The 25,113-nt window shown below is 43.5% G+C and overlaps 1 protein-coding gene across 2 annotated transcripts in view; it reads left to right on the top strand.

Annotated features, from left to right (window-relative positions):
- ADCY1 (adenylate cyclase 1) overlaps window positions 1-25,113 on the top strand; it is a 406,316-nt gene that overhangs the window by 360,627 nt on the left and 20,576 nt on the right. For both annotated transcript variants that reach the window (XM_089532497.1, XM_089532496.1), the window contains 2 exons: window positions 23,669-23,783; window positions 24,924-25,048. In XM_089532497.1, coding sequence (XP_089388623.1) covers window positions 23,669-23,783; window positions 24,924-25,048 — 240 coding nt within the window. The remainder of the gene's footprint in view (window positions 1-23,668; window positions 23,784-24,923; window positions 25,049-25,113) is intronic.

The raw sequence follows: 25,113 nt of genomic DNA, 5'->3' as shown, positions 1-25,113 counted from the left end.
ATGGCATTGCCTTCTAGATGTTCACAGACTCTCTGTTTAATGATCTGCTCTAGAATCTTTCCTGGTATTTATGTCAGACTGTTAGGAAGGATCGAATTAGGGGGATTTTAATTAGCTCAAATATTGCCGAGAGGTGGCCCTAACAACATCACGTGCCAGAATCGTTCCCCAATTGTGTATACCAGAGGTCGCCAGCACACCCCAAGAGAAAGAGATGGTGATAACAACTAGGTCCAATTAAAAGGGTAGCGTTTATAGAAGAACCACACAGCAAAAGGGGAACATATACACACACACATTCAATGCTACAGCAGGGGAGGGGTGAGTTCGGGAGATAGGTTTGAGAGAGAGAGGCACCACTAGGATATACTACCTTAGAAGTCTTCTCCGGGAAGTCCTGATGAAGCTTGGATGGACAGTGAATCACGGCTGCAGAAGCAAGGGGAAAGGAGGGCTGCGGAGGCTTAAGAGCAGAGTTCAAATTAGTGTGGACCAATTTCCAACCTGGTGACAGTGCGAGCTTAGTTTAGCTCAGTTGATTTCAGCTCAAAGCTCAATGCTCAAAAACCCAAGGAGGGTCCGAAAACCTGGGTTTTATATAGGGGGGAACGTATCTGGAGGCTATGGGGACTTGCTTGACAAAGGTGTTGATTGCTTGGGCTTTGTTAAGCCAAGAGCAAGCAATGTGTTACACAATGCACTCAAGTCTGGACACAATTTGGAAGGGCATCCAACTTGATTACTAAGTCTTTAAGCTGATCACTGGCCCATTAAGTGAGAAACCAAGTCTATTGTCTTACTTGGGCAGCAGAGGCGATTCTGGTTTGGCAACTCCCAAACTTCCTATGGAAAATTCCAATTTTAGCTCTCTTTCTAGGGTTCTGCCTTTGCAGGGCGAGCTGCCTATGTGGTCTCTCCGCTTTCAGGTTAATGGCGGGTCTCCTATGGGGTCAGTCAGGGGTCATAGCACAGACCGCATGTACCCAAAATTTTATTAAATCCAAACTTGGTAACAAGACTAACAGGACAATAGTTGTTGGGATCCTCTTTTTTCCCCTTTTTGAAGATGGGGACAACATTTGCCCTCCTCCAGTCTGTTGGGACTGGAGGACTCCTGTTCTCCAGGAGTTCTCAAAGATTATTGCATATGGTTCCTATATTACATTTGACAGTTCTTTTAATATCCTTGGATGTAGTTTATCTGTTCCTGAAGACTTACATTCATTTAGATTAACTAGGTATTCCTTTACTATCTCCTTACTGATTCTGTGATGAAATTCCCCTATTCTGTCCTCTTCTCCGTTGTCGTCAGGTTGAGCACACTTTGCCTTTTCAGAGAAGACTGAAGCAAAGAAGGTGTTGAGTAATTCTGCCTTTTCTCTATCCCCTGTGAGCACTTTGCCATCTTCTCCACACAGTGTCCCTGCCATTTCCTTCTTCCTCCCTTTGCTCTGGACATACCCTCCCAAAAAGCCCCTTTTATTGTTCTTAACCTCTCTGGCAAGCCTGAGTTCATTATGTGCTTTAGCTTATCTGACTTTACCCCTACATGTTCTAGCTAGAAAGGCATAATCCAATTCCTCTATCTGACTTGGGGGTCTGTAGTAGATTCCACAATAGCATCCCTCTTGTTTCCCTATGTTTTAATTTTTATCCATATGCTCTCCACCTGGCTTCTAGGATTGATGTCCTGGATCTTTTCACTGGTGTAAACATCCCTGACATATAATGCTATTCCTCCTTCTTTCCTGCTTGGCCTATTTATCTTGAAAAGGTTATACCCCTCTATTCCAATCATGAGACTCATCCCACCAGGTTTTGGTGATTCCTTTTATATCATACTTGCATTGTTGTGCTAGGAGTTCAAGTTCATCTTGCTTATTTCCTATGCTCTGTGCATTGGTGTAGAGACATCTAAGGCTATGTGTGCTTTTTACTTGCTATCTGTGTAAGTTTTTTTGCCTTCCACTGTTTGGTCTTTGCACTGTTTGCCTTGTTCCCTATATGAAAGTTTGACTATTTTCTCCAGTCCTTTTGCCTTCCAGAATACTGTCTCCCTCCCCCACAGTTTAAAGCCCTCCTGATCAAATTCTTGAGACTGTTGGCAAAAAGTTTCTACCAACTGGCATGAGATGCAAACCATCTCCTGCCAGAAGTCCTCATCTTATGGAACCGCAGCACATGATCCAAGAATCCAAATCGTTCTTGGTGCCACCATCTGCAGAACTACTTGTTTACATCTGCTATTTTCCTCTCCCTTCCTGGGCCATGCCCTTCAAATGGCAGAAGAGATGAGATGACAACCTATGCACCTAGCTCTTTCAGCTTCCTCCTCAGAGCTTCATAATCCCTTACGATATTCTGAAGGCTTTTTGCGGTATCATTGGTTCCCACATGGACCAAAGGGAAGGGGCAACGGTCACTAGGCTTGACCTGTCTTGTCAGCCTGTTTGTCACATCACTGATCTTTGCCCCAGGGAGACAATACACCTCCCAAGACATCTTATCAGACCCACAAAACACTGTTTCTTTACCCCTCAGGAAGGAGTCTCCCACTACCACCAAACATCTGATCCAAGGCTTATCAGTGGCTGTTGCCTGTGTTGGTACTCAGGTTCCCCTGCTCTGTCCCTGAAGTCTGTCCAAGCTGCTAATCCTCCTGAAGGGAAAGGGCTTCAAATTGATTCTGTAGCTTCAAGCTCCCAGAACAATCCTTGGTTTCCCTACTTCTCTGTGTGACATTCCTCCAGCTGTCTTTCTCCTGTGTACATGAAGTGACCTTCTCCTCCTTAGCAGCTTCCTTTGTGTGGTCCTCATCCATGACCATTCATTCTGTTCTGTCCAGGAAAGCCTCTTGCTCCCTAAGCCGCTGGACTTTCTCCTCCAAGAGGACTACCAACTTGCACTTGGTGCATGTGAAGTTCCTGACATCCCTAGGCAAGAGACAAGCTTCCCACAAGTGTTGCAGATGACTACAGCAGTCCCTCAGTGTCCATATTGAGAAGTCTTAAGTAATCACTGAACAGGACTGTGGGCTTCCTCCTCAAAAAATCCTCCACTAACCACCAACGTAAAATGCCCCTGATAGCCTGGCTTTTTCACCAATCTCTGTCAATGAGTTCAATCTACTCAGGATATAACTAATCTACTGGGGATATAACTTTATAGAGAACTCCTGGCTGCTAGCTCACTCTGAAGGCAAGTTTCTGACTCACTTCCTCTGTGCAACCCCCCCCCCCCCCCAAAAAGTCCTTTTTTAAAAAAGGAAAAAGCTTAAAGGAGAACTTCTTTTTAAAAGTTCACTGCATCCTTGCTGCTTGTGCTGTACCTTCCCTTGGTTGTGAAAGGGAGGCCTCTGGGAGGAGTTCTATAGACCAAGGCTCCTAGTTCCTAGTGACTCTCAGATGTGACTCACAGAAGCTCCACCCCCTCAGCAACAAACACACTCTACTAAGAGTGTTAAAACAATTCACTCACCCACTCAAAATGGCTGCCCAAAAATTGCTCTCCTTCTCCTCTCTGGCAATTGATCAGGTACATAGTTTTAAATATCTAGGAGTAGTCTTTGAGGCCTCAGGGGCATTGAAACGCCAGACAGAACTGGTGATTAAAAGTGCATATAGGAATATGATAGCTCTGTGGAGCTTTTTTTATACTAGAGGAAGACAATATGTACCCCCACTGCCATACTAGCTTTTTAAACCAGTCATCTCAGTCTTATAATATGGGGCACAAATCTGTACTTATAATAACTTTGATAAGTTTGAGATATTACAGACAAAATTTCTGAGAAGTATATTTTCAGTGCCATAAATGTAGCAACACACCTTGAGGCTGGCTTGATCACCATCAAAGCATGAGTTTGGATTCTGACAATTAATTTCTGGTTTAAACTTATGTTTATTCCATGTGGGTTGGCTCCACTGGTTTTGTCATAGAATTATTCCTCCTGGAAATTCATAGAATCATAGAGCTGGAAGAGACCACAAGGGCCATCCGGTCCAACTCCTTGCCATGCAGGAACTCTCAATCAAAGCATCCCCGACAGATGACCATCCACCCTCTGCTTAAAGACCTCCAAGGAGGGAGACACCACCACTCCCCGAGGGAGTGTGTTCCAATGTCGACCAGCCCTTACTGTCAGGAAGTTCCTCCTAATGTTGAGGTGGAAACTCTTTTCCTGTAGCTTGCATGCACAGTTCCGAGTCCTGTTCCGAGTCCTGCATCAGAAAACAAGCTTCTTCCCTCCTCCATATGACATCCCTTCAAATATTTAAACAGGGCTAGCATATCACCTTTTAACCTTCTCTTCTCCAGGCTAAACATCCTCAGCTTCCTAAGCCGTTCCTCATAGGACATGGTTTCCAGACCCTTTACTATTTTAGTCGCCCTCCTTTGGATGATAAAGTGATGATAAACAAGCATCTTTTGTATGTATGGATTCTCTCAGACAACTCTAGTACAAATGGGCTATGAAAGGTCAAAATCAGCCTTTAGACAGCCTATCTGGGATATAGAATTACAGAACCACCAGGGTAAAATTAAGAATATGCCAGTTTTAGGACGTTTGGAAGTGGCCTTTGCTAAGCCAACCTATTTGGCTAAGCTAATGGCACCCAAACTTGTGGCAGCCTTCACTGCAACCTATTTTAACGTCCTTTCCTCTGCTTTTTTGGAAGAAAAATATAAGAAGCTCCTTTTTGAGAATTGAACATGTTTATGTTCTGATACTTCAGTTGAATCACTTCTCCACATCACATTGTACAGTGGCGCCTCCGCATATGCGGTCTTTTTATAGGTGGCTTTGAGCATAGGCGCTCAAAGCTGCCGGCGCACACGGGGCGGAAGGGGCGGCACGTCCCATTCAATTGAATGGGCGCGCGCACCCGTTGCACCTCATGCGCCGCTGCGCCGCCGCGCACGAGTCCCATTGGAAACAATGGGGCTCAAGCATAGGCGGATTTTTTTATACGCGGAGGGATCCGGAACGGATCCCCCGCGTATAATAAGGTTCCACTGTACTGCACATTCTACCAAGATGTGCGGTGCTCTTTAATTTACCCAATTTTACAAAAATTCCTAGGAAGACCAGCTGATCATTACTTGACATTACTGCTTGAGGATGTAGAATAACTCTCTCGAATAATTAAGATCATAGCTCGATTCTCTGCAGCTATCATTGCTACATGCAGACAAATTAACCAGGAGCGCAATAGGCTGGCTTGGGGGAGTCGCCCTTTCTGTCCCCATTCATAATAATAATAATAATAATAATAATAATAATTTGTTTTATTTATATACCGCTATTCCAAAGATCATAGCGGTGAACAGCAAGTAAGCTAATTAGCAAGTAAGCTAATTTATTGTGAAATGTTGAAAATGGGATGCTAGAAGATAGGTCCCTGCAGCCTGATATGTGGGGTGCTGCCTGTCTATATGCATATTTCTATTTTAACTTATTTTACTTACTGTATATATTTGTGTACAAGTTGACCTCATGTATAAGTCGAGGGAACGTTTCAGGGTCAAAATCCTGGATTTTGATATGACCTGTGGATGTCGAGGGTAAAACTTAGGGAGCTATTTCTGTCCCTCCTTTTCCTTCTCTGGAGCTATCTCAACCGATTCCCAGGTGCTGGAGGAGAGGTTTTAACATCTGATTGAGAAAGGAAGCAACTGGTTTTAAATAGAGAGGTTTTTTCATAGAAAGCTACATCTTGCAAAACAGACCAGAGAGAGAACAAGTGGATTAAAAGGGAAAGTTTTTTTCCATAGGAAGCCAGGTTTTGCAAAAGGAACCAGAGAGAGAAGCAAGTGGATTTAAATGGGGAGGTTTTTTTATAGAAGCCTGGTCTTACAAAACAGACTAGAGAAAGAAGCAAGTGGATTTAAATGGAGAGGGGTTTTTAATAAGAAGTCAGGTCTTGCAAAATGGACCGGAGAAAGAAGCAAGTGGATTTAAATGGGGAGTTTTTCCGAGAGGAAGCAAAGGATTGCAAAACAGACTGGAGGAGGAAGGAAATTGGGGCATCTCGGTTTTCAATGGAGATTGGGGCATCAGGCTTGTTTGCTTTAGGACCTTTCTAAGCACTACTGGTATTGCTCCTTATATAAGTCTACTCAAAATTTTAGGGTCAATTTTGAGGCATTAAATTTCTCGACTTATAGTTTATACGGTGGGTGTACTGGCACAAATTTTAAGTTTGTTTTTACTGGTTAATACTAATATATTTTTGAGATACTTTGGTAGAAGACTAAGTAAAATTTATTGATTATTAGATGCAAAACATGTTTTTGCATGAACTCCCTCCTATTTCTGCTTTAAAATAATATTTTCTGGAAAGTGTTTCTATAAGAAAAATATGTAACTGCACAAAAACCATATTTTTGTAAAACTCCCCCCCCCCCCCCCACACACACACTTTCCAGAAATCCACATGGAAATCCATCCAGTTGCCTTTGGTCCTGTCCCAAGAAAATAGCACAATATAAACATAATGAATAATACAATAAATCATGTGAAAAAGCACCAAACAAAGTGCACCAAAAAGTGGATGTCTGGAAACAGTATGGGGTGGTTGTGCTAAAATCGGGGGCGGGGATTGCACAAGAAGCGTTATTTTAGTTAAACACCCACACATACATATTTCTGTCCTGAAACACTACAGTGTGCAAATACTGGGCAAGAACTATTCAGAAGTACTCATTTTCCTCACAGCCGAGTAAAAGGATGCCAGAATGAAATACTGGACTATTTACATCCTAATAAACATTGAGTGCTTTGGGCTTTTCTATGCCTCCCCTACCTTTGAATATTGTTAGGAAGGATTGAATTAGGGGAATTTAATTAGCTCAAATTTACGAGAGGCATGTCCTAACAACTCACGCAGCAGATCGTGTCCCTGTGTGTATACCAGAGGTCATCCAGTCCAACCCCAAGAAACAGAGACTCCAATGCCAAAGAGTTGCAATTAAAATACAAACATTTAATAAAACCACACAACAAATGGGATCAAACACGCACACACACATTCATTATTAAAGCAAGGGAAGGAGAGAGTTTGGGAGTAAAGGAGAAAGGATAGAGGCACCGTTGAAATAATTACCTTAGGAGTCTTCTCCAAAGCGACGGATGTGAGGGATAGTGGATGGTGAAACACGGCCATGGGGAACGGGGGAAAGCAAGTGACGACCGTGGTGGCTAGGAGCTGAGTTCCGGTGGGCAAAGCTAACTAGAGGCCCGAGAGACAGGGAGCTTTTGGCTTAGCTCGAGTGATTTCAGTGGAGCCCAGGGCTCAAGGTTCACAAGCTCGAAGCAAGGCGCTCTACAAGCAAAGAATGAAGTTTGGAACTTCAGCTCGACAAGCCCACTGAGGGCTGGAATTGGGGTCCTTTTATACCCCTGGACATATCCTCAGGCTATGGCTACCTGACGAACAAAGGTTTTGATGGCTATCTTTTGTCTAAGCTGAAATTTACACAATGGATACACAAAGAAGAGGTCTGGCAATTTTCAGGGGGAAACAAATATCTAGATGGCAGAGCTGTTTAAGACAATCACTCGCTCATTAGGAGAGAGGCTGCCTCTATTGTCCTCTCATCTTTGGGCAGCCTGCGAAACTTGTAGGGCAACTCCCAAAACTGCTTGCTTAAGGTTTAAAATGTACCTTTTTTTCCTGTGACCAAGCCTAGCAAGCTGGCTGGCTACGTGGTCAGCTCGCCTTTGGGATAATGGCAGCTTGCAATGGGGTCAGTCAGGGGTCATGATTTTTGATCGCTTGGCACCCAAAATTTATATAAAACCAAACTTGGTAACAATATGAAACCTAGAAAGGAATTGCTGTATTTTAAAAAAAACCTGTAAATTCACACCCAGCACCCAGGAGTATTTATTCCATTGACCAGGACTCAGATATCAAGTGTGGTTGAAGTTGTAATTTAAAAGCAATTCTCCAAAAGATAGAGACGTTTCTAACACTACATAGAGCCCAGAGGCATCTTTGAATGCTAGAAATGTGGATGGCACAGGGCTTTTAAAACCAGCCACTCAGATTGAAGAAGTAATGGAAGAGGGAGATTCTGACCCCAAACTACCTGCTCATGAGGCTGTTCTTGAGGAAGTCCCCTTGAATAAAAACATAGAAATGGATTCAGTCTACCATAGCCATAAGAATTTTATTTTCTAAATAACTTAGTGGGTAGGTTACACTTGAGTGGGAGAGATGAGTATGCCATTTTCCCAAAGAAAAAGAAAAAAGTATTTCTTATTCCTTTTTGCAATGGAAGGGGTAGCACCGCAGATGAGAAATACACAGAGACTACCATATGGAAGAAAAAGGCCACAGCTTTATTAAATACAGCTGACAGATGGGGTTGGCCCAAAGCATGGGTCAGGATCTGGCATCGCCCAAGCTGATTGATGAACCTCATTGCTCGGTGATTCCTGGGCCCCAGGATGACAAGGGGTCACTTGATGTCTGCATTCTGTCCCTTGTCACCAGGGGATGCTGATTAGGAGTTTGCCCCCGCATTGGTGATTCAGTCAGCCAGTCAGCCAGTCAACCTTTATTAGGTATCAGGGCCAGCTCTAGGTATTTTGCCACCCTAGGTGAGAAATATTTTGGTGCCCCTGTCGCCCCTCATAATTATTTTTACCCCTTGATTTGCAGTGTTTCGTTTGCTAAAGCTAAGCATAACATAAAACTTAGGTTCCAATCTCTCATCATAGTATTGAGAATTACTCAAAAAGCCAATTAAGTTTTTACCATAAAAATAAATAAATCAATAGGTAGTTAAAAAATTTATTCTTACTAGAAATTGAGCAATCAGTCTTAAAACCCTAATGGTGCTTTTCTTGCTTTAGTTTTTGCAAAATCTTTCACTAGCTCTTTCGGGTCAATCTGGCTTGCTAATTCGCTTTCGACTGAAATCATATCAAGATCTGTAAGTCTTTCCTGGAACATTGTACTACGCAGGTAGGTTTTTATGAGTTTTAATTTGGAAAAACTCCTTTCTGCACTAGCTACTGACAATGGCAAAGTGAATAGAATTCTAAGAGCAACACATAAATTGGGAAATCCACTTTCCAGATTATGGTGGTAAATGTAGTTTAGCAGTTTTTGAGGGGTTAGGTTACAAGTGACAACAAATGCCACTGAGCTCAGAACACAGTCCTAAAGCGTCAATATCCGATTGATCCTGACCTTCCTCTTTATTCTTAAGTGTTAAGACCTTTTCAAAGTTCTGGCATAAAAGTTTGATGTCTGTCAAGTTTCTGTTTTTGAGGTAATGTATATTGTACAAAAATCCAAATATACCAGATACTTCATTTAACTGGGAAAATCTCTCCTTGACAGCATTAATAGCTGTGTCCAAAAGAGGGAAGTAAAAATTAATTTTGAATCTATCCAAGAGGTCAGCTACAAACTCATCCTTTGACTCATAGTCGAACATTCTCTTCTTTTTTCAAGCGTAGACCTTCTCTTTCTCAAAAACTGTTTCTATTCCAGCTTCTTCTGCTAATTCATGAACATCAACCAACACTCTTTTGAATTCCAAATCACTTCTGGCATTGCTCAAATACTCTTCAGTTCTTTTGAGATGAGTAACTGCTCTTTCGATAGATAAATCCTTTTTTTGCAGTATCGTACTAGTTAAATTTACCTGGAACAAAACATTGTGCCACCTAACAAGAGCAACAATAAACTTGAACTCTGAGATGTTTTTAAGTAGCCCTAGTGCTTCTGCCTTGGTTTTAACGCCACTGGAGCCTGTAAGAGAAAGATCTTCAGAGATTTCTTCCAAAGCCTCACAAATACTTGATAACTGATACTGCAAAGGAATTAGTGCATCAATTCTACTGGACCATCGTGTATCACTCAGAGGTTTTACAGTCAAAGACGGTACATGTCGGAATAGAACATCCCATCGATGTGTCGATGCTGAAAAAAATGCATAAGTTTGTTGGACCACATAAAAAAGGTAGTTACTTGCAAGCAGCATGAAGCTGCATCATTGACCACAAGGTTTAAAGTATGCGAGCATCATGGAACATAGAATGCATGTGGATTAATGTCTAAAATCCTTCTTTGAACACCACTTTCCTTCCCTTTGTCATAACCTTGTCCTTGAATATTCCCAACTGATAATGACATACTATTTAAATGTTCGAGAACTTTCTCAGTCATAGATGCACCAGTACTTTCTTGCAGGGGTATGAATCTCAAAAAGTGTTCTTTCACCAAAACATGATTACAATCAGATTCATTTTTTGATGTGCATGCGACCTCAGCAGAAGAAAGTATTTGCATGATTATCATAGTCATCTGCTCTGTATGACTCACGTCCAGGATACAGTCCAATATGATGGAGAAATATTTGGCTTTTTGAACTGAAAACAATATTTTTGAACGTATGGCACTAGCCATTACTTGAATTAGTTTGTTCTGTATATTTTTCCCCAGGTAATGAGGATGTTTGTTTTCATCACTTTTAACTCTTTGCAGGTGCTCATTCATAACAGGATCAAACATTGCAAGATATTCAATAATTTTGAGAAAGTTACCATTATCATGAACATTCAGTTTTTCAGTTGTACCTCGAAATGCCAAGTTTTGAGAGCCAAGAGTTCTAACAAGAGCAATTAATCGTTCCAAAATGTTCTGCCAATATATTTCTTCTTTTATTTTCTTAACATGTAAATTGTCAACTGTCAAGCCTTCTTCAAGGGTTTTCTTTAATGTTTTCCATTTTTGGAAGGTAGTAAGATGCTCAATACTTTTTTCATGTTGGATAATAATTGCAGAAATGTTTTGCCAGTCACTACAACCATTTTGGGCTAACGCAGAAGAAGTGTTCCCACTGAAATCCTTACAGCAAAAACAGAATACTTTGTTGGTTGATCTGGAGTACTGTAGATATTCACAATATACTTCTTCTCTGTTTCAAAGCCTTCTTTTTTAGTGAATATCAGAGAATTTTTGATGTTTTGAATCTTTTGGAAATTTCCCTTTAAATTGTTCTGGTCCACGTTCCACCAATATAGTTCTTAAGTTTTGTTGGGTCATTTTAAAAGTTTCCCAAGAAGCTGGATCTGCATAATCAACTATTACTGTGCTTGATTCTTTTGGCTTTAATTCTTCAATTATGCCGTCTTTTTTGATTTCATGTTCACTGGATGTAACGTCCAATACTACAGTACTGTCTTCTTGGAGAAGGTCTTTTCCCACATCAACTGTTGTTTCAACCATTTGTTCTGATGCTTCTGCAGAAGGTGACGGCTTTTCATTGTCTGGCCCTTTAAGTGATGAACTGTTATTTTGTCCAAGAAGGTATTTTTCAAAAGACCCTTTAGATCTTTTTACATTTTCATCCATATCCTTTCTTCTTTTTCGGAACCAAGCACCAGACGGTTTCTTTTTATCAGCCATACTGGTACCTGAAAAAAGAAGGTGTGAAACCAATACCATAAAGGAAAAATATATACAGTGGAATCCCTAACCATAACCATTTAACTCCTCAATGCTCTGCTACAGAAAAGGCTAAATGTCTCTCAGCAACATTATCTGCATCACTTTAATTCAGGCTGCTATCACACTGCAAAATCAATATTGTTTTATACGACTTTAACACATTAATAATGCTAGAGCTATAGAATTCCTAGTTTGCAATTGCACCAGAGGCTACAGACAAGGCTAAATAAATATCTCTCTGCAACATTATCTGCATCATTTTAATTCAGGCTGCTATCACACTGGAAAATCAATATTGTTTTATACGACTTTAACACATTACCTGGGTGGAAAACACAGGGCACAGGTGTGAGAGGATTTGCTTTTTAACAAAGCCAGGCAGAGAACGAGTGGGGCCAGGGGGATTCCTCCAAGGCTCTCCACTCCAAGCTTTGCAAGGGCCAGGGACTAGAGCAGGCGCAGGCCCAGCAAAGCCAAGAGGAGAGCTTTTTGGTGCCCTGGTGGTGCTCGGCGGCCGGGGCTCCAGCCAAGCACCCTCTGGCAGCCCAGCAAACCCAGGGCAGAAGAAGGAGCACTTTTGGCACCCTGGGGTTGGAGCTGCACATGTGCATGCTCCAGCCAAGTGCCCTCTGCCTTTCCTTGCTGCTGCTCCTGCTGCCATGGGTTTGCTGGGCTGCGCTGCCCAGGGAAAGCAGAGGACGCTTGGCTGGAGCGTGTGCACACGCTCGTGCAGCTCTAGCCCCAGCTGAGCAGCAGGAGGAGCGAGTTTGGAGCCCTGGGGCTGGAGCTGCGCGCATGTACGCTCCAGCCAAGTGCCCTCTGCCTTTCCCTGCTGGGGCAGCCCAGGCAGCAGGAGCAGCAGCAGGGAAATAATGATGATGATGATGATGATGATGATGATGATGATGATGATGATGATGATGATTTATTTATAGCCCGCACAATCACGAAGAATCCGGGCGGGTTACAACAATAAAATACATCAATTACAATAGAGTTAAAAATCAAACCCTAGACCTACCGCCCCCCCCATACCCAGTACTAAAACAGAATTAAACAATAATAGTATAAAAACATTAAAAGCATTAAAAGCATTTTAAAAAGGCAGAAACATAGGTGGGGAAGAATAGACAAATGAGGGGACAATATCTCGATATCTGGGGAGGGTAACTAAGTTGAAAAGGCCTGCCGGAAGAGATCCGTTTTGAGTGCCTTCTTAAAAGCTGTCAGAGTGGAAATGTGACGGATCTCCTCCGGCAGGTCGTTCCATAGTTTAGGAGCAGTAGTAGAGAAGGCCCTCTGGGAAACAGATGTTAACCTAGATTTTTTTTGCTGTAGTAGATTTCTTCCAGAGGACCTTAGTGTGCAGGGTGGACAATAGGGAAGAAGGCATTCCCTCAAGTACTCTGGGCCCAAGCCATGTAGGGCTTTAAAGGCAGAGGGCACTTGGCCGGAGAGTGCACATGCATAGCTCCAGCCCCAGGGCACCAAACTCGCTCTTCCTGCTGCTCAGCTGGGGCTAGAGCTGCACGAGTGCGTGTGCACACACGCTCCAGCCAAGTGTCCTCTGCTTTCCCTGCAGAGAGACCCAGGGCAGCAGGAGAAGAGTGTTTGGCGCCCTAGGCTTGGCTGGAGCTGTGTGCGTGCATGCTCCAGCCAAGTGCCCTCTGCCTTTCCCTGCAAATTGCGCCCCTGATCTTTTTGTGACCCAGGCGACTGCCTAGGTTATCTATATGATAGAGCCGGCCCTGTTAGGTATACAACAACAACATACATTTACAATAATCGTTATTATTGTATTATTTACAAGGATCGTTATTAAAATTTAAGCCATAATCTTGTTGCCTCCACCAGAAAATTGGCCATTAGCCTGGTAATATGCAGGTTCCGATCTTCCAATAAGTATTCCACTGATAACCCATCCAAACAGATATTCATTTCCAATAACCTTCTTAACAATTTTTCCCTCGAATTACACACAATGGACAAAGCAATACAATATGATGGAGAACATCTGGAGCTTGATCACAGTGACATACATGATTCAAAAATGGGGTCTGCAAATATCTGCCCCTAGTCACACTTGAGGGGTGTACATTCAATCTTGCAAACAAAAAGGCTTTCCTTGACACCAGCAGTGAAAGGGTGATTCTTTATCTATCCCTGCACCCCCAGGTCCCCATGGGACTCCCAATAATCCATGCTCCGCAGCACAGATAGCCATGCCCACCAGATCCCAGACCCATATCACCAACTCAAAAAGCTGCCCCCTCAGGGGACCACCTTTCACCAACCCCTAGCTAAAAGCTGTACCAAACCCAAACAAATAACCCAATTCCACAATCCTAGGTGAAGCGCGCCGAGGGCGCTACACTGGAGGAGTCCAGTTCCAGATGAACATAACCAATGCAGGCCCCAGATTTCCACCTGCCCAGTCATTTAATGTCATCACCACCATTGTAATAGCAGTCCCGATGTAGAAAGAATGTCATCTAAAGTCTGCCACTGGCATCCTGGAGGGCTAATCTGAGCACTGCCACCAGCTAGAACCAGGTGAGGAGGATTGTATCCTTACAAAGAAACAGTGTGCCTTTTATCAGCAGGCGAGATGCAAGATATTTCCATAAATCTAAATGAATTTAAGTCTCCAGGACCAGATGAACTACATCCAAGGGTATTAAAAGAACTGGCAAATGTAATATCGGAGCCATTAGCAATAATCTTTGAGAACTCCTGGAAAACAGGAGAAATCCCAGCAGACTGGAGGAGGGCAAACATTGTCCCCATCTTCAAAAAGGGGAAAAAAGAGGATCCAAACAATTATCGTCCAGTTAGTCTGACATCTATACTAGGAAAGATTCTGGAGCAGATCATTAAACAGAGAGTCTGTGAACATCTAGAAAGCAATGCCATAATCACAAAAAGTCAACACGGGTTTCAGAGAAAGAAGTCATGCCAGACAAACCTTATCAGCTTCGGCTGATATGCCAGCTGCATCCTTTCCTGGAACCAGGGGACGTAAAAATTGTAGTGTATGTGCAAGTAATCTCATGGCTTGACTTCTGCAATGCGCTCTACATGGGGCTAACCTTGTGCCTAGTCCATAAACTTCAGTTAGTTCAAAATATGGCAGCCAGGTTGGTCACTGGGAGACCTAGAAGTGACCACATAATACCCATGTGAAAATCGTTTCACAGAATCATAGAATCATAGAGTTGGAAGTGACCACAAGGAGCATCCAGTCCAACCCCCTGCCATGCAGGAAGTCCAAATCAAAGCATCCCTGACAGATGGCCATCCAGCTTCTGTTTAAAGACCTCTAAGGAAGGAGACTCCACTACACTCCGAGGGAGTGTGTTCCACTGTCAGACAGCCCTTACAGTCAGGAAGTTCTTCCAAATGTTGAGATGGAATCTTTTTTCTTTAGCTTGCATCCATTGTTCCGGGTCCTAGTGTCTGGAGCAGTCGACAACAAGTTTGCTCCCTCCTCAATATGACATTCCCTCAAATATTTAAACAGTGCTATCATATCACCTCTTAATCTTCTCTTGTCCAGGCTGAACATCCCCAGCTCCCTGAGTCGTTCCTCATAGGGCATGGCTTCCAGACCCTTCACCATTTTAGTCACCCTCTTTTGGACACGCTCCAGTTTCTCCACATCCTTTTTAATTTGTGATGCGCAGAACTGGACACAATATTCCAGATAGGGCCTGACCAAAGCAGAATAGACTGGCACTATTACTTCCCTTGATCTAGACACTATACTTTTATTGATGCAGCCTAAAATTGCATGGGCCTTTTTAGCTGCCGCATCGCACTGTTGACTCATGTTCAACTTGTGGTCTACTTGGACTCCTAGATCCCTTTCACACGTAGTTTCATTCAGCCAGGTGTCACTCATCCTATATCTGTGCATTTCATTTTTTCACCCTAAGTGCAGTACCTTACATTTCTCCGTGTTGAATTTCATTTTGTTAGCTTTGGCCCAGCTTTCTAGTCTATTCAGGTCATTTTGAATTTTGGTCCTGTCCTCTGGGGTATTAGCTACTCCTCCTAATTTGGTGTCATCTGCAAATTTGATAAGTATGCCCCCAATTTTGTCATCCAAGTCACTGATAAAGATGTTGAATAGCACTGGGCCCAGGACAGACCCCTGTGGGACCTTCTTTTGTGTATTCTACCCAGTGCACTCAGGTCCTCTGGAAATAATTTATTGCAACCCATAAAGATCAGGCTAACTGCAACTTCCCCGAGAACCTTTTCTTCAACCACTCCCTGATTATGGAATGGTCTGCCGGAGGAGATCCATCATATTACCAGCTTGGACAGCTTTAAAAAACGGATCTCTTCCGACAGGCCTTCCCTGAATGGCAAATCCAGCCACCAACTGAATCCATCTGCCCACTGAGTACTTCTGCCCCTTCTGCCCGTCCCTGATTATTTTAATTGTATTGTTTTTAATATTAATCCTGTTTAATTGATATTTATGGGGAGGGGAGGGAATGTTTGGGATATGGGATATGTATGTTCTCATTTTAACTGTAAGCCGCAATGGTCTTTGATAGAGAGGCAGGGTAAAAATAAAGCTATTATTATTATTATTATTATTATTATTATTATTATTATTATATCATCCAGGTGACCAGGCAGCAGTCTGAATCCTGATTGCATGTCACACTTGGCCATAAGGGCTTCCAGGCCACAGGCCTGTAAAGCTGGACTGCACTGTTGAAGGAAGAGTACTGCACCGAGCATAATGGCATCACTAACCAACACTCCGCAGGGGTAGGACAGGTGGTGAATAAGGAGGTACTCACCCAGTGCCTTATTGGGGACCACTCCAAGGGGGAAAACATTCAGGTTAGGTAGGGGAGATGCCAGAAAAGGGCCCACAACCCAGCCTGCTTTGCATTCCTTTGAGATCTTGTCCCTGAGGACCAGGGGGAGGTCCTGGGTAGATTTTAGATTCTGGGCATCAGAGGATAACCTGTGCCCTAAGGCGGGAATATGGAACCCATTCGTAAACCCTTCCTCCACAAAGAGGGCTGCCTCTTTGTTCGGATATCTATGGGGAAAGGGGCACAATGCCAGTGGGTGCACAGGTGTGCAGGCGAGGTTGATATTGGGATGGGCAACCTCTGGAGATCTATTTAGGACCCCTCATTGCTCCAGTACCAGAGCCAGCAGCTCCCTCTATTTTTCCAGAGGCTGCCAGCCTGGTGTATCCTTTTTGAAAGAGCTATTCAGCACCAGAGGGGCAGTAGTAAACCAGCTTGACATGTGAGTCAAGAGAAAGCTCACAACTGTGTTCAAACATGCACTGGGTGCGGACACATTTTCCTAAAATAAACTCCCAGCATAACAGCCTGCCAGAGTCCCACTTCCCTGCACACAGATGGAGCCTGGAGGAATCCTCTTTTCCCTTGATGGGTGGACGTACAAAGACAAGCTAAAGTTTATCATTTATGAGATCCCACCTTACTCTACTACTTTGGGATGCCCACTTGTGGAAGGCGGTACCATATTCCATAGATTCCGCCTTGCCCACCAGGGAGCTGGCCTTGAGGACATTGGCCAAGTAATTGGAGAGGGGTCAGCCCCTTTCAAGGTATACCAATTGAACCACCCCCATGAAAACAGAATAACTCGCCAAACAGTTGGAAAAGGAGCGTTTGACAGGATAAACCTTTGATTCCTGCCTCCCCTTTTCCCTAGACCTGGGAGAATGGCCCTCCTCCCCCTCAGGTTTGATCAAAGTGAAAACATTCTCAAAATATCTTGTCCCTGGTTTTCTTGGGGAGATGGATTCCCAGGGGGTCCTCCTGATCACTGAAAATGGTGAAGGAAGCAACCTCCTGTTCTTCCCACACTCCCGAGCCTCAAAAGTTGGGTGGTGCACCCTGCTGGGAGGCTGGGACCATGAGCCCCTCCCCTCCAATAGTCTTCCCTTCAAGACTTGTAATCAGAGGACTCATCATTTCGATCACTACTGCCCTGGCCATCTCTGTCCCGATATTTTTTATTCTTTTTGTCACCTTTCCTCCTTTTCCACTTTTTCCACCTGTCAGTACTGTTGAACATTCACTGGTAACTTCATGACTTGATTTCTGTAATGCACTCTACATGGGGCTACCCTTGTGCCTAGTTCGGAAACTTCAACTAGTGCAAAATATGGCAGCCAGGCTGGTCGCCGGAAAAACTAGGAGCAACCGAATAACACCCATCTTAAAATCTCTTCACTGGCTGCCTATTAGTTTCCGGGCACAGTACAAGGTGTTGGTTATAACCTTTAAAGCCTTACATGGCTTGGGTTCAACCTATTTGAGGAATCGCCTGCTTCCATATAATCCGCCCCGCACCCTCAGGTCCTCTGGGAGGAATCTATTGCAACCTTTAAAAACCAGACTAACTGCTACCTCCCAGAGGGCCTTCTCTGCAATTGCTCCCAAACCATGGAACAGTCTGCCAGACGAGATCCATCAAATTGCCAGCTTAGCTTTAAAAAAGCTGTCAAGACGGATCTCTTCTGGCAGGCCTTTCCTGAATAAAAGTGCCCGGCCACAGAATGACTGTCCTTCACATCATGTATCAGCCCACCGCTCTGTCCTCACTGTATTTTTTATTGTGTTTTTAATAGATGTTTTAATTGTAACTTGTTTAATCCTGTTTTAAGTGGGGGAGTTTGGGACATAAATTTGTAAATGTGGATTTTAACCTGTTGTAAGCCGCTTTGATTGTCTTGTCACAGAAAAGCGGGATATAAATAAAAGTTTTATTTATTATTTATTTATTTATTATATGCCCCAGATACAGAACTGTTTTGGACCTGCAGCTGGATTTGGTGGTGGTGGTGGTTCTGCTGCTGCTGCTGCTGCTGCTGCTGCTGCTGCTGCTGCTGCTGCTGGCAACAGACACAGAGCAAGTTCTCTGTAGATCTTTCGCCGATTCTCTGCTTGGGCAGGAATTGTGGAGGCCATTGCCGAGCTAGCCCCCGAAGTGGGCTGAGCTCCCAGGCATTCCAATTATTCCACCAGGGCAGAGAGGGTGAACGTGATGCCTGCCAGCACCTTCTTGCCCAGTGGTGGTGTTGCCTCCTGGGACTGTCCAGGGGATGCTGCAGCCACGGGGCACTTCTGCTTGCCTCTAAGGCCAGCTCAGCCCAGGATTTTCTGGGTAGCCTGGTCTGGCTCCTGGTGATGGCCCTTGAAGGCCCTGCCCCCTATTAATGCTATTTAGGGGGCATGCTGAGCCAGCCAATTTGTAGTGGGGGGGGGAGAGCCTAGGGAGCTGCCATGGATCTCAGCCCTAGCACTTTCCTAGAAACACTGGAGCATGGGAATGGCACTGATTGGCCAGCCGCAGCCATGGAAAAGCAGAATTTCTGGTTCCAGTGCAGACTACAACTCCCGGCATGCACTGGGAGCTGGAAATGGGACCTGACTGCTGTGGCCAATGGAGGGGGTGGGACTGGGTTGGTGGCAGTGGGAGCAGTGGGGCTGGGAGGCAGCAGTGGGAGCAGCAGCAGTGAGGCTGGGTTGGCACTGGGATAGGCACCTGGGCACCAGGCACAAGGGGGTGGGCCTCAGGCCCCACCAGGCCTTCCCCTGCCACCAGGGCACCAGCTGTGGCCTGCTGCCCAGGCCTATGAGCCTCATCTTTGGAGCCACTGGGTGGATTTGGCCAGATGGTGCAGCCTGCCACCCACACTGGGTGGTCATGAGGGTTCAGCCTCAGTGACCAATGGCCCCACTGCTCCCACTGGCCAACTGGAAATGGGACCTGATTGGTCTGGCCACTGGAAAGGGCAGGACTTTGGACTTCCTATTGTTTGCATTGACCAGAAGAGGCAGATATTCCACCCCTTTGCTGAATGTTTGTTAGGCCTATGTAAGGCCATGTGGCCAGGTGCTGGTCACTATTTCAACTCTCCAAGTTGGCAACATCAGCCAGAGCTCCAAGGCAGAAGGAGGGAGGTGGCAGCAACAGTGGGGCTGGGTTGACACTGTGGTAGCCTCCTGGGCACCAGGCACCAAGGGGGGGGGGGGCAAGAGGTCCTAGGCCTCAGGCCCCAACCAGGCCTTCCCCTACAATCAGGGCACCAGCCTTTTCACCCTGGTGCTGTGGCCTGCTGCCTGAGCCTATGTGCACAATACACCCAATTGGAAGGAAAACAGCCACAACATTATTGAATACAGCTGACAGGTAGGTTTGGCCCAAAATACATGAGGTCTGGATCTGGCATTGATCCACCTCCTGTCGATTGATGAACCAAGTTGCCTGGTCACGGCCAAGCTTCAGGATGACAAATGTTTGCATATCAGCAAGCTGGAGGAGCGCATATTCGCATCTCTACCCCCGTGTCACTGGGAAACACTGTTGCTCCCGCAACAGCAACACCACAACACTCTCAGCACTCCCTGGTGAACTCCCAACCCAGTGCTCCACAGCACAGATCCACCAGATCTCAGACCCATGCTACCACCCCTGGAAAAGTTGTGACAGTACATCCCTATCTCTGAAAAGAGGGAGAGAGGGTGGAAAGAGGCAAGTGAAAATGGTGCTGGCCACGTGGCCTTAAATAGGCCCATCCATCAATCACCTTTGTGGAGGCCCAAAAATCCCACTCCTTCCATCCTCCCTCACCAATCTCAGTGCCTCTCTTGCCCAGTGCCAACCAATGAGGCAGCATTTCCACTCCTGGTGAAGCCGGGAGTTGAAGTCCAGTAACTGGGCTACAAGTGCTCCCTTTTCTGGCCCAGGTAGCCAATGAAGGCCCCCAAATCCTGGCTCTAGCCCTATGAGGGAATGCCAGGGAAGGAAGACCAGCCCAGGATGATACTTCCCCCTGCCACAGCAACCTGGCTGGCCCAGTGAGTCAGGCGGTCCCTTTTACTGTTAACATGTATTTATACCCTTTTTTATATTTAGAAAATTGCTGCATATCAACTTTATGAGCTTGCCATTGTGACCCCACTTTACATACAATAATCTTGTCTCTTAAAAAAATCAGTTGGTCTGTGTAGTATGTAAGCATCTTGACCAAAAAGTCATTCTGTGTCATTCTTGACCAGAAAGCCTCCCCTCTTAAGTTTTTTTTCCCTCCTTATATTTTGGCTTTCTGAAGCAAGGAATTCACCCCCAAAAAACTGCCAACTTCCTCTCGTGAATAATATATATCACTCATGACTTTTTCATGCCCTGCCATTTCCCCAGCTCATAGATGTCTGGACACACAAGTGTAAAATAAACAACTTTTCATTGATGGAAAGACTAGAAACTCTTGAAAGTTTATTGTAGAGAATAGGCAGATATAGGCTAGACTAGCAACAACCAAAGAGTCAGCTGGCATCAGCCAATAGAATGGTGGCTAGAAGGAGATGAAAATTGTGCTAGTGACAGTTAAAAAGACAGACAGAGTCTTGTCTAGTCTAGAGAGGGACAGATTATTGAGGGTTCCAGGGATGAACTGGGTTAAAGTCCAGAAGTGAGGGACTTGTAACCAATAAAGAACTCCAAGTGAGGGAGTTATTAAAAGAAAATATCCTGTGGGATAGAATTAGCCTGAGAGGCAGGATTATTAATTAGACTTAGGGAAAATAAGCCAGAAGAAGGACTGTGTGAATGTCCTTGAGAACAGTAACACTGGCTCGGTACACATGGTGCTAAAGTGCCATGCTTGCACCGTGCTAGGGTTACGGGACCACGTGGCAACCGCACAGTCCCTAACCCTAGCACGTACTGGTGGCGCAATAATTGCGGCGCTCCACGTACACAGATGCCACTATTATGACGTAACAGACGCATAGCATCTGCACGTTGTGCCTCACCAGTTACGTCACGAGTGCACCATTGCCGCATTCATGACATAACTGGCTTGGAGGAAAAAGAACCTGCTTTTTGCAGGTTCTCTTTCCTCTGCAGGGAAGCCATGCAGTTTGGTGGCTGTGGCTTTCCTGCGGAGGAAACAAAGCCGCCGCCGCTTTGGACTTACCAAGAGCTATGTACCGGGCCATTGATACTCTGAAGAGAGTGGTATAAGGAAACTGTGATTATAACAAAGTTAAAATTAAGAAAGTAAACTTACCAACTGAAACAAGTAGCACAAGTGAATAAAACAACAATTGCCTTATTTACACATATTTATTGTTTGGAACATCTGTTTAATAAAGTTTGGGTATTATTTTAGTAAAAGCTTGTCTGCAATTTGAATATACATTCACATTACTAATACAAAGCCTTTTAAAACAAAGATTTTTAAAAGAGTCTGTGATAATTTGGTGGCAGTAGTGGGGTAAAAGGCCCAGGGTGCTATCATCCAAAAAAATATAGTGGTTACATCACATAAATTTATCAGCACCATCAGCATACAGGTCTTCCTGTGTGAGAAAAAGGAATAAAACACATAGGTTTTTTTGTGGATTTTTTGGGCTATGTGGCCATATTCTAGAAGAATTTATTCCTGAAGTTTTGCCAGCATCTGTGGCTGGCATCTACAGAGAAGATGCTGGTGAAACGTCAGGAATAAACTCTTCTAGAACATGGCCACATAGCCCAAAAAACCCACAAAAAACTATGGATGCCAGCCATGAAAGCCTTCAACTTCACATAGAATAAGACACACTTTTTCCTTTTTATTTGGGAAAACAACATACCTCTCTTCCACTCAGGTGATATCCACCAAGATATTTAGAAAATAAAACTCTTACCAGTGAGCTATGGTAGCCTGAATCAAATACATTTTCCTTTTTTTGTTCCAAACAACTTCCTCAAAAACAGCCTCAAGAGCCGGTAGGTTTGGGTCAGAATTTTCCTCTTCCATTACCTCTTCAATTTTGAGTGATTGGTTTCAAAAGCCTTGTACTATCCACAACACCTATGGCATTCCAGATGCTTCTGTGCCCTAATGGGCTGTTGGACACTTCCATCTTCTCTATCTTCCAGAGAATTGTTTTTAAATTACAACTGCAACCACACTCAATATCTCAGTTGTGGTCAATGGAATCCATACTCCTGGGCTGTGTGTGTATTTTCAAAGTCTTTGTAAAACAATACATTTTTAGGTGGAATATTCAAAGGTACAGGAGACATAGAAAAACCCACAGCATCATCATATCTTGCCCAGGGTTACCCCTTTCTGGGTCTTATTTTCATAGTGGTGGGCAAGTTCTTAAAGGAATGGCATGACCTTGCTGGGGTCAGTTGGTATGCACATTGGAAATCTATCCTTATTGGATGGTCTGAATCATGTGGTTCCAAAACTGATTCCTATTGATTGGGGATGGTGAAGTGAGCAAAATAATTCCATAAGCAAAATAATTTTGACAGCTGTCAGTCATTTGGACTATGAGCTACACCCCACATCCATATTTACGGCAGTAGCGCCTTCTCTGTGGAATGCCTTACCTGAAGGGATCCGCCTTAGTGGAACTGTAGAAGCCTTTAAAAAGGCATTAAAAACCCACCTCTTCCTACAAGCCTACCCTCCCAATTCCTTCTAAGATTATCTTTCCCCTATTGACTCTGACATATTGATATTCATGATTTTAACATTATTACTGTATGGTTTTAACTATGTTTTTGGATTTAATTCGTTTTAATGTGTATTTTTAATATGTGAATTGTGGTACTGTTTTTACTGACTTTTTACTGACACTTGTACACCGCTTTGATCTTGGGAAAAGCGGTTAATAAATAAACAATTTTAATATTGAAAAAAAGATGCTGGACAAAATGGCTTCCTCCTTTGATTGAACAGTACAATTCTTATACTTTGTGTAGAACATTGGTCAACTTTTCAGTCTTTGGAATGTTTGGCAATGCCAGAGACTGGAAATGCTACTTTTTGGCACTAGAGTTCCCCAAAAGACCAATCAGCATGGTTTTGAATGTGGAGTATACAGACTATTTGCAGTTTTTTCTATCCTGTGTGAGAAAGCATATCTCAGCATTATGACCCCTATCAAAAATGTCAATTACAGAATTTTTTTTCAATCCTGCACAAGAGAAAAAAGAGGCCTTTGTTGGTCAGTAGCAAGCATACAGTTGACCATAACAACAAATTTTGAGTCCATGGATTCAACCATCCACAGCTTGAAAATACTGCCCCCCCCAAAAAAAAAATCCAAAAAGCATACCTAATATTTCTATTTTCTCTAATAATGAATGGATAATTTAAAACTTTGTTTTTAAAAATGTAGGCAAAGAAATCCATTTATTCCCATCTCAGTACACTCGCTGATTTTGCAATAGAAATGTTTGATGTTCTTGATGAAATCAACTATCAGTCTTACAATGATTTTGTTCTTCGAGTAGGTAAGTTATCTTTTCAATAGTCAGAACTTGAAACATTAAGTTTCAAAATTAATCTGTTAATGCTTGATATTAGAAACTAGGCAATACATTCGTTGTCCTAACCTTAATAACAACAGTAATTAAATGTGTTGGATTGTAATTAATTATTACATAAAATGTTAGTTTTCAGAACAGGCTGAGCGTTTTATAGAGAATGTAATGAAAACTTTCACTAGTAATCTTGGGCAGTACATTTTATTGACTCATTCACAAGTGCTCCTTTATTATTCTATTGTTGCCTTCTTCCAACCTGGATCTTTTCCCCAGATGAACTGCAAAGCTTCTGATCTGGCTAAGGTTGTGGGGGATATCAAATACCTCTACAAACTGTCAAGTTGCAAAAGGCTATAATAAAGCATAGGATAATAGAATCATAGAATTGTACAGTTGGAAGAGACCACAAGGGCCATCCAGTCCAACCGCTGCTATGCAGGAACTCTCAATCAAAGCATCTCCAACAGATGGTCATCAAACCTCTGTTTAAAGACTTCCAAAGAAGGAAACTCCACCACTCTCCAAGAGAGTGTGTTCCCTTACTGTCAGGAAGTTCCTCCTAATGTTGAGGTGGAATCTCTTTTCCTGTAGCTTACATCCATTGTTCTGGGTCCTGTTCTCTGGAGCAGCAGAAACCAAGCTTGCTCCATCCACAATATAATTTATTCAATCTAAGCTTTGTCACTAATATGCATCTTCTTCTCTTATTCCCACCCACACCTTCCAATATGTACAATTCACTCACGCTTCAATGATTTTGATTGGCATCCTGTTGGCTAGTCACAATTAGAGTAGACCTATTTAATCAATTGTTGAAGGGTGATTCAACACAAAGGTAAATCTAGTTGACTAAATTGGTCTACTAAGGGTGATGCTCTAGTTTGCTCCAGTCAGAAAGTTAGTAAGGAATTATGGGCCAAAACAGACAGCCCTTAGAATTAGTGTGGTAAAGAAATCTAAATCAGTCAATGAAAAATGAAGACATTTTTATAAACTCATACTATAAATCTGTTTTCTGTGTTTTATCATCTCTTACATTCTTTATTAGGGCCATAATTAATTTGGAAGAAAATTTAAATAAATCCATGGTCTCTTTGATTGTTTCAGGTATTAATGTAGGCCCTGTAGTAGCAGGTGTTATTGGTGCCAGAAGACCACAATATGACATCTGGGGCAACACTGTCAATGTTGCTAGCAGAATGGATAGTACTGGAGTGCAAGGTAAAATTCAGGTAAGTATTTTTTATAATACTCTATAACTGTATGAAACTGATGAAACACACCATCAGTGTCTTGC

The sequence above is a fragment of the Sceloporus occidentalis genome, unplaced genomic scaffold (assembly GCF_023333645.1).
Source record: "Sceloporus occidentalis isolate IW3139 unplaced genomic scaffold, rSceOcc1.0.p SCAF_7, whole genome shotgun sequence".
Taxonomy (NCBI): Eukaryota; Metazoa; Chordata; class Lepidosauria; order Squamata; family Phrynosomatidae; genus Sceloporus; species Sceloporus occidentalis.
The sequence above is the reverse complement of the archived record's forward strand: the minus strand, read 5'-3'. Positions and strand labels throughout refer to the sequence as shown.